Source organism: Stylophora pistillata, chromosome 9 (assembly GCF_964205215.1).
Source record: "Stylophora pistillata chromosome 9, jaStyPist1.2, whole genome shotgun sequence".
Lineage (NCBI taxonomy): Eukaryota > Metazoa > Cnidaria > Anthozoa > Scleractinia > Pocilloporidae > Stylophora > Stylophora pistillata.
This window is the reverse complement of record NC_142527.1, coordinates 28,192,162-28,201,953: the sequence shown is the minus strand read 5'-3', so window position 1 is coordinate 28,201,953 and position 9,792 is coordinate 28,192,162. Positions and strand designations below refer to the sequence as shown.

Genomic DNA, 9,792 nt, shown 5'->3' with positions numbered 1-9,792 from the left:
TATGATGGAAAATCAGGAACCGTGGAAGTAGAAATACGAGGAACCTACCAATCTTTAACTGGACGCTTGGATTGCCTCCCTCAGAGACATGGAACAGTGGCATATTCGGAGTGGTGTTTGGAATCTAGAAAGATCCAGGATTCCTGAAAGGCGAATGGCGATAAACTTTTCTCTCACAATGTTGTTAATTATTCTAATTATGACAGGCATATCCTTAGCATGCGCCCGAATTCATATTTATTATCTGCTTCATTCATAGATTGAATAATAGATAGTATCCACTGTTAACGCTGGTAAACAAACGAGCTGTGGTGACGATATCTCAGTTTCAAAAGTATGGAGACGCAACCGGTACTTTTGGTTTGTTCTTTTACGCTTCTCGGTTCACCCCAGTTGAGTCAAACAACACAGCTTAGCGGACACAAATTGTGCACGTAGAAAGGATGATATCACAACTGTCAGGTTTACCTGGTAATCACGTTCTACACGAAAAATACGATTAAAGGCGGGAGACTATAAAAATCTCTTGTCAAAAGGCAAGGCAAAAACGACCAAGAGATGTTTTGAGACTAAACCTTTTTCTAAAGATTTCTTAATTTGCAATTAGGAAACTTTTTTCGAACTTCATAGATTTCACCATGCTTAGATGTCTTAGATCTTTGTATTCTTGACTTCACTCGTTCTTATTTTTGGGAGGAGGGGGTTTACAATGGTTTTTGGTGTTTTTCTTGTATTCCTTAATTCCTATGTTCCTTCTTGTTATTTGTACAGGAGCAGTGGAGCCAGTGTATGTCGATTCTAATATTGATAATTTGACGATTGGTGATAAGTGCTTCTGTCTTAAATTTGTGTCAGGTTAAACAGGAAAATTGGAAAAAAAAATCGCAGAAAAAAGCTGTACCTTTTTCAGCCAGTAATGCTTTATAACTCTTAAAAACCCATGCGTGACCAAGACAGAATTTCTTCTTACAATATCAATACGCCCTGGTAATGACCAGCTCCCAGTTGAGGTGTTACATGTAGCTCAGTTCGTAGAGCACCGCACCGGTATCGCAGACGTCATGGGTTCAATACCGCACAAGCCTGAATTTTATTCAGCCTAATTTTCACTACTACTCAAGTAGTATTCATTACTGCGAAGATCGCTTTGATATTCATTTCTTTACCAGCAGCTCACCTGCACGATTTTCATACATTCACAGTAATTTAATATCAATACAATATCAAACAGACAAGTGATGGGAAAAAAGAAAAATATCAACAAGGAGATTATCAGTTAATCCAATCCCAACTTCTCTGAACTAACATCATAAGAATTGTATGGCAGACAGTAAGGAGAATTACTAATGAGATCTTGGAAGCGGGAGGGTCAAGGAATCGCTGATCGCGATTATTTTTCTCTCAACGGTGCCTCCGTTTGGAAACATTACAATCAAATGGTCCTTTGGACAACACGATTTTAAACGAATGTTATCAGGGAATCAGCAATGCTTCCAATGCTTTCACGGGCAAGATTGAAAAATGGAGATTTTAAATGTTGCAAAGACGGATTCTTCACGGAAGAGGAATGTAAGCCACATTTCTCAATGACTGTGAATGAGTCTGGTGACGTCATTGTTGCAATAAGAAATTTCTCAGATCCTTATTTTGGAAGCTTCCCAATATCGGTATACCGTGGACTGGACTCTAAAATAGACACTTTATGGATTAAAGTCTATAAGAAAGGTAAGCTGAGTACTTTCTACAGTACCTTGAATACATAATATGTGCAGAAACTAGAGGGTGCACCTGATGTTAAACATATGCGAGGTACGAACACAACTGTACTGACAGTATCACTGACACATGTGTTACATACACAAGAAAATAGGCCAAGCGAACAGCTTCCTAGGAGTAACGATACAGTTAAACCCAATATTAGCCGGCCGAGTATATTTACTGCCCATTGGAACATTTATTTCTATCTAAGATCCCTCAAGCGTATTGAAAAAACGGCTTTTACTATTGCAGAGAGGTATTTAAAACCTCGCTTAAAAGTGAGTTTATTCTGCGGGTTTCTTTTATAGCAAATGGCATTTTTCCATGCATGGAAAAAACAGTAGCCAAATCCTGAGAGAAAAAAATGGGACAAGAGGGTCACAGTTTTGGCGGGGGAAATCCGGGAATAGTATATGTAATTGTAAAATTAAACTTCGCTGCAGGAGAAGGGGGAGTGAAGACCGAACAAAAAAGAAAAGGTTTAAGCAATTCACGAAGGGTGACTAGTGGACATACTTGGAGATTTTTTGCTTTAAATGAGCGATTTCTGGTTTTGAATTCAAACGATCATTAGAGTCACAAAGTTATATCATACTTTTATCACCCCACTCGGTTGGTTTTAATGGTAACAGGGAACATAAAAACAACTGTGACTATATTCTGAACATTATACCAGTGCGTTATGAATTAAACTTTTTTGACTTGTAAAATGATATTTTTGTCTCGTCCAGCTTTAAATTATAATTACAGCACGGAAAAGACAGAGTGGATGTCGTATACCTGTTCTGGCAATACCAGATTCTACTAGCTATGTTGTCCGGCCTGTTATGGTAGCAATCTCATTTTACAAGTCAGAGTGATCGATTTTCAAAGAGGACAATGATTCGTAAAATATTCATAACACATTTTCTGTCACAACGCTATTATGTGAGTGGAGAAATCATAGATTATAAACCATGTATAGTAGCGTGCCCATACACGCAGAATGCCGACGAATTATCTATAAAAAGGCAATACACGCGCAACCAGCCTGACTGATGGCATTATTTGAATCTGGACGTTTTGCATGAAAGTTTTTAACAAGTTAAGTTACGGATGACAGAAAACAATTATTTAGCGCCAATTGTTGATAATACATCTATCTAAAGAGCCATGAATTGTTTGTTTGTCATGCGCGTTTCAAACTGTTAAAATCCATTTGAGTCCATTCCGTAATTCAGGGTACGTATACCACCCAGTTGATAATTTTTCATAAATAATACATTTTTTCATTGGACTTCTATTTAAAATACATTCATGAGAATTTAAGGGTTTGAGCTTCAATGTCATCTATAGTTGTGAATGACTTATTCATGCCCTGGGGGCTGAATGTTAAAACAGTTAGGCTAGCAAAATAAAACACTTACGTAAAAATACTGTTAACCGGCTGACGTGGTTAAACGAGATGATATGTTAGTCAAACAAGCCTATTAACAGCCTATTTCAGCATACGTTCTTCAGATACAATGCAAGATTTGATTAAGAAGAAAAAGATCGGAGGAAATCTTGGAGCGTATGACCCAGAAAGAAAGCAAAGGAAATTTCAAGGGGGCAATGAAGTTAAGCATTAAACCATCTGAGATTCGTGGATGTTGTCAACCGCCAAAATGAAGAGGTTTCACAGAGTTGATAAATCAAGTCGAATCGTTCTATTTAAGTTAGACCAGCATAGCGTTACTTACCGGACGCAAAGTTAATTCTCTGTAATGCTAAATGTTCTGATCCCTACCAGTAAATTTCAGAGGAATAAGATCTGTTGTAGTCAACGGAGACTTACAACATACTGAGTCGAACTTGGAAACTACTAAAACGAGGACAGAAATTAAAGAAAAGGAGTGAGTGTGAAGAAACATTAACGATCTTATTTGTGGGTATAATAGTCTCGAGCTGGCGCTCTGCCTAATGCCCTCAAACTTTTTATGTCTTCCTTCCACGTACAAATAGGAAATAGAAAGTCTATTCGAAAAGGTGACTCAAAATATTTTTTATAGATAGTGGCTCATATTCTAAATTCAGACACATTTCAAGTTGTTATGCTTTCAGATCGTTTTTGGCACAGAGTCAAAACAATTATTTTCACCACGTGTCCTTTTCTGAGAAATGCTGATATTAGAATAAAGAGGTCAGAGTAAAAGAATAGTAATCTAACCTATGCCTGTCTCGCCAAACAAATGGATAATTTCCAGCTTTGTATTGCAGCTTAAGATATGCTTAACTAACTGACACATTGTTAACGCGGAAAGGGAGGAATACTTGGAAGGCCTAGAATAGAAAGAAACCAGGAAATGTTTGATAAAAATTTTCGGAGGAAGAGGTGAAGTGCACTGTTAAGAAAGATTAAAGAAAAAAAATGACGAAGAATGAAAAAAATTTTAAAATAGGGCACAGAAAATAGCTTCCCCTACATATAATAGGGCCTTATAAGGTTAATAATTTTTGCGAGGGTGCTGTAGAAACTGATAGTTTCCATTCCCCCCCCTCCCCATCTTCCCGCCTCCCCACTCTCCTATATGAAACTAAGCGAGAACTTCAAGTTTGTAATAAACCTCTCTTCTTACTTCTCCTTCTCTTCCGTTCTCCATCTTCTTTCGAAACTCTAAAATGTAAATTATCAAAATGTTGTTTGTTTGGGCTGGGAAGCGTTGCAACGCGAAATTCCCTCTAGCTGGAAGCCTGTTTTATTAGATCCCGTTTTATATTTAGTACGTATATAACCAAATAATTACGATCTGCAAATGGTATTCTTAAAATCTAGGCGAAATTTCGCAGAAATATAGTCGCTAGGAATAGTATTTTGACCCTCAGTACGTTTTCTACAGGCCCCAAATCACTAGGATGCTCTCATATACAATCAACTGCAGATGTTCCAGATGAAGTCCCTCCTGATTGGCTAGGGTTTTTTTCGCTTTCTTGGAAACACGAATATAATGGAAAGTGATATAGAAAACCTGATGATGGATATTCACTGCATGCACACTGTTTGGATACTGACTTACTTTGGTCGTTAAGTTTCAAGGCTATCTACTTTTATCACTGAATACGTCCTAGCCATTATTTCTTACTAAACTATTTCAAAATCGCATTGAATGAGAAAACTATTCTCCCGCGCAGTGTCAACAAGAAACACTCGCCAAGATGTTTTCGATTTTCCTTTTGATGTCCCTGTGGCTTTCAGGTACGTTGAACATACAAACATGATAATTTCTACATTCAAATCATTCACACTTGGCTGATTGATGAAGATAATCTCAAAACCAACTCACTTCACCGAAAAAAGTGAGAAAGTCTACGTTTAATTAAACGCGGAAACCACGCAGGGATGTAGAACTCTTACCTACGTCTACGCTTTCAGAGTCGTAACTCGAGAAATATAATTAAAGGTCAAAGTCGTAAATTGACGTCTTGCTAGCAGAATCCAAGCGTGACAAACAGAATCAAAAGCAGCTGATATATGGTGTACAGGAATAATAAGTGACTCGAGGATCTTACACACGTTTATTTCGATTCAAGGTACATATTAGAACAAACTATAGTGGGGAGGAAGTTCACTGTGTACCCCGATCGAGGAACAACAACATCGTGACACAGTCTCAATTCGATAAAGTTTGAAATGTCCCCTCTTTAAGATTAGGGCTATAGAACCCACAGCAGAAACATGAAAACTGAGCCAGCTATACGGCTTCTAAAAGTGGACCTGAATGAGTACTAAATTTTCTCTCTTTGAAGCGGGTTGTGCGGTGCTGGTGGCAGAAGTACACCAAAATATCATAAATTATCGAACGTGCGATGTTTTCCTCCCGAATTATTTCAGGAGTTTCTTTCTGTTTCTTTTAAAGAAAAGTTAAGAAATATGCAAGAACTCAAACCAAAAACGTTGATTTCTGAGAACTGACTAATTAAGTTAATTGGGAACATCCTGTGTTTCTGAGAAAAAACTAGAACAATTGTGCATATCATTAAATGTGTTTACGTTGCCGAATTTCATATTGTGAGAGTGGGGCTAGTTTGGAAGAGGTTACTGTGTTTGGAAAGAAGGAATCTTGGAACCACCAATGTCACTGGAGATGGAATGCGCGGAAACAGCGAAAAGGCAGTTACAGTTGAATAAGGATGATCGTAAAACTGCTAAAATATGAGCATAGTAGGTCCTTTTAAAGGCAATTTCTCACGAGGGAGAAAGAAGTTGAATTAGTGAAGATATAATTATCATGACACAAAGGAAAACAGTCGAACCTGTATAACTGGCACCGTATTAGGGGGTCACCCTGTATTTAATACAATTTAATTAAATAAAATTTAATATAAGTCAAATTAAAACCGGTCGGTGGTCAAAGTCCTGAATTTTCCCCCTTAATTACTCTAAACTTCAAGTGAGTTCCAACGGCCTTTTGTCTTCCAAAACATTCTATCTGTTTCATTTCTTTCGACGATTGTAAAGCATTGTGCCAGGGAAGGTATCCTAAAATTGTTTCTGGACCAAGCGATCCCCTGATTGTCCGTAGAGAAGACAAAGCTACGCTTAACTGGACGCTTGGACTGCCTCCCTCAGAGACATGGAACAGTAGCATATTTGAAGTAGTGTTTGGAATCTGGAAACCTCCAGGATTCCTGAAAACAAAACTATTGGCCATCGATAGATATGGTGAGGTACTAATACGACCAAACTATGAGAAGAAAATTAGCTGCGACTTTAACATGACCAATCTTCGAGTTGCATTCATACTCCATGATTTGAACATGAAGGACGAGAATGATTACTGTCTTCAGGTGGAACTTGGTCTTCATCAGTCTCCTTTGACGGATCCTGTAAAGCTTCTTCTCGAGGGTAATATATTTTTATATTTCATTTGCATAGGGATGCCACAGACCCAGAGTGAGAGGGTACTCGGGTAAATATTTGTGGGTATGTGCTGCTGGCCTCTCAGAACCCCTACCCCATAATCATTCAGTGGCCAATTATAGATCCTATATTAGCCACTTTTAAGCAAATGTAATTTTCTCGATCCCAATTCAGTAACTCTCTGTTTATACATCTACCTTATAAACCCTTTCGAGGGAGTTATCCTAAAATTAATTGACACATTTGCAAATCCCTAGAGTTACTCACTAGGATCTTCTTAGCTCCAAACCTCCCGAAAATGTGTGACCGTCTTCTAATAACCCTATTGAAAATGTCACCCTGTCGTAATAAATCCAGTCGTAAAAATGCGAACCGGCCCAGCTAGCGGCACATCCCTATTAGCCTAATACGTGCAACTCGCCCCCCTCAGAGGCCACAGATTGTCCTCTCATCGTATCACAGCAACGTCTCCTGGCTGCAAAGTGCAGGGATCTTGCCATGACTCTACAGTCTACGTTCTTGCTTGATTCACGTATGTAAAGGATCCAGTGACTCATTTGACCAGCAGTAAAAAGAAATCTCAAACTGGTCTCAGTTACTCTCTGTTGTATCAACCATATGAAGTCTTAAAACGGACCATTCGTTGTTAAATACGTAAGGAATGGTCGGTCACACACGAGACAACTAGTTGGCTTTCCTTCTCTGACGTTCACTTCTGATTTCGAAAAACCTAACTCTCAAATATCTAAACAGATTCTCCTAAAATAATCAGTCCAAAAAAGAGAAACTTTTCCATAAACATTGGGGACAACTTGCAAATAAAAAGCCAAGCAAGGGGACTCCCTACACCAAACATAACATGGACGAGACAGGGGCGAATTATCGATAACGATACATTGGTTCTAAAGGGAGTAACGTCAAACGACAGCGGAGTCTACCTGTGCAGCGCCCACAACCAGGCTGGTGAAGACCATAAGGAGATTTTGGTTACAGTTATGGAGCATAAATATGGATCGAAAAAGCCAGCAGGTAATTTTTTTGTCGACCTTAACAGCCATGAACTTCGGTAGAACTTCAGGGGAAAAATAATAATGGTTCGAACTAGCTGATTGTAAATTACTGAAGAGATGGGTCAAGGGAAATTGGATCTTGTTCGAGTTTAATGCCAGGGAGTTCGAGTTAACAGAGTCCAAATTAGCGAGGTTGCACTGTAGATTACTAAACACTGAATTATTCCATGGTACAACCATAACCAATCTCGTATCCAACAAGCGCGAATGGAATAATTTTTATATTGTTTTTATTCTTTTTTTAAATCCTGAACGTTTGGCGCATTTTTCAGCTCCGCAACGATTGGCGGAATGCATTCCCATATTAGGCAACTCAGAGTTGAGTGAACCAATCAGAATAACGTAAATGCAATATTCGAAATTGAAAATTTAAGAATAATGCATATAGTAATGTAAGGGATAAATTTTCATTTCTTGAGCGTTTCATGGGCACGCTCCGCGTTAAACGATTTGGAAACATCAACACTCCCTCGCTAGAAACCGAATGAGATCATCATTAAGGATTTAGTCTCTCTGATCTTTTGTAAGCCAAGGATGTCTTTCGCGCCAGTCATGTTATCAGCCACATCATTGTCGTACTCATGATCTTAAGCAGTTTACTTTACTCTTCCAAGATCCTAATATCGATCGCTGGTTCGATTAGCTTCCCTACTCATAAAAATGTGTTTAAATTTTTAATGAAATCAGTTTGTATTGGCCAAGCCATACATCCACAATTTAATTACAGGACTATTCATAACCGAGGTGGCTTCCCCTGGCCTAGCCTACTTTCTTTAAGGTCTTCTCGCTCGCCCTGCCATACTGTTGAATTTGTATTAATATCATTTCTGAAGTGGCTAATAAATTATGAAGATGGTGACGATGGTGACGATGATGACGATGATGATAATTATTCTTCCTGTTAAAGTGCTTTTCAACTTTTTTTCCAGTTCCTCATATTGCAACGCGAACATCTTCTGATGGAAGCCCTGTATGGTTATTTCCAGTAGTCATAGCTGTATCAGTTTCTGTAATAGCTGTAGTGGTCGTCTTTGGCTTGCGTGGGCGCCACTGCAAAAGGAATATCCGTTATGAGCAGCACATTGACATACAAGCATCACACTCCACAACTGCCACCATCTAGCCTAAGGCCGAGCTGTCGAAAACGCGGAAGGTACCTTCGAACTTAAAGGAGTAAAGAAAGTTACATGCAGGTTGAATTTCATTATGATTTGGCCCGATCATGGACAACAAATGATACTCTGCATTTTAATTAAGCATTGCTAACTAAGATAAATTTTCATCCAGTTTGGTTTGCTTTCCGTTTTTGGCATAAACACAGCATAGGAGTCGAAACGGTTTCGGAAGAATGCTCAAGCATTTTACATGTAGGAGGGTCTCAGTGGGGGGGAGGGAGTCACGTTGAAGGTTGGCGGTTAAAAATAAGCCCTTTTGACGGTTGACAGTTAAACTGTTTAGGTAATTGGACGGTTGATGGTTAATATTTTGGAATATCGTTTATAAAACGAATTAAATGCGCGAATTTGGCCGCGTTTGTAAAGAACTGTTAATTTATAACACCTTTTATTAATGGTGAATGACTAACGTTTTACGACACTGGAAGTGTTTCCACACCGTAAGTCAGTTCTGTCGCTAACCTGTTTTACTCACGACTATAAGTTGAAGGACTTATATAAATCTATTTTTGTGATATATCAACACTTTTATTTATAAACAACAGAACTTGACCCCAATTAAGGCAATCGTTTAGCTTTTAATTAAGGATATTTGAGACATTTGACGACCAGCATTGGCTTATTTATTATTGTTTGACGGTTTACGGTTAATATTGGCCATTTGACGGTTGACGGTTAACCCCATTGAGACCCTCCTGTAGATGTGTGAATCATTGAAATATGTGAAGCCTTACCAAAAACCCATTAAATTTCGCTGAAGAGACGCCCAAATGAGTTTTAAGAACTTTGTTTAGTCTCCATCTAAATCAAGCTCCTGTTTCTTGACAATCACAGGTAGACAGGATGTGCTATGAAGAAGACACTTTTCGGAATTTCATTAGTTGGCGCGTCAGTTTAAAGGCCTAAAAGT

General features: G+C 38.5%; 1 protein-coding gene across 1 annotated transcript; it reads left to right on the top strand.

Moving 5' to 3' along the window:
- The first annotated feature begins 4,675 nt into the window (after positions 1–4,675).
- LOC148724167 (tyrosine-protein kinase-like otk) lies at positions 4,676–9,653 on the top strand. The gene is made up of 4 exons (XM_022948756.2): positions 4,676–4,972; positions 6,236–6,622; positions 7,391–7,666; positions 8,637–9,653. Exons 1-4 carry the CDS (start codon positions 4,933–4,935, stop codon positions 8,828–8,830), a joined length of 897 nt encoding a protein of 298 aa, XP_022804491.2. The 5' UTR covers positions 4,676–4,932; the 3' UTR covers positions 8,831–9,653.
- The last annotated feature ends 139 nt before the right edge of the window (positions 9,654–9,792 follow it).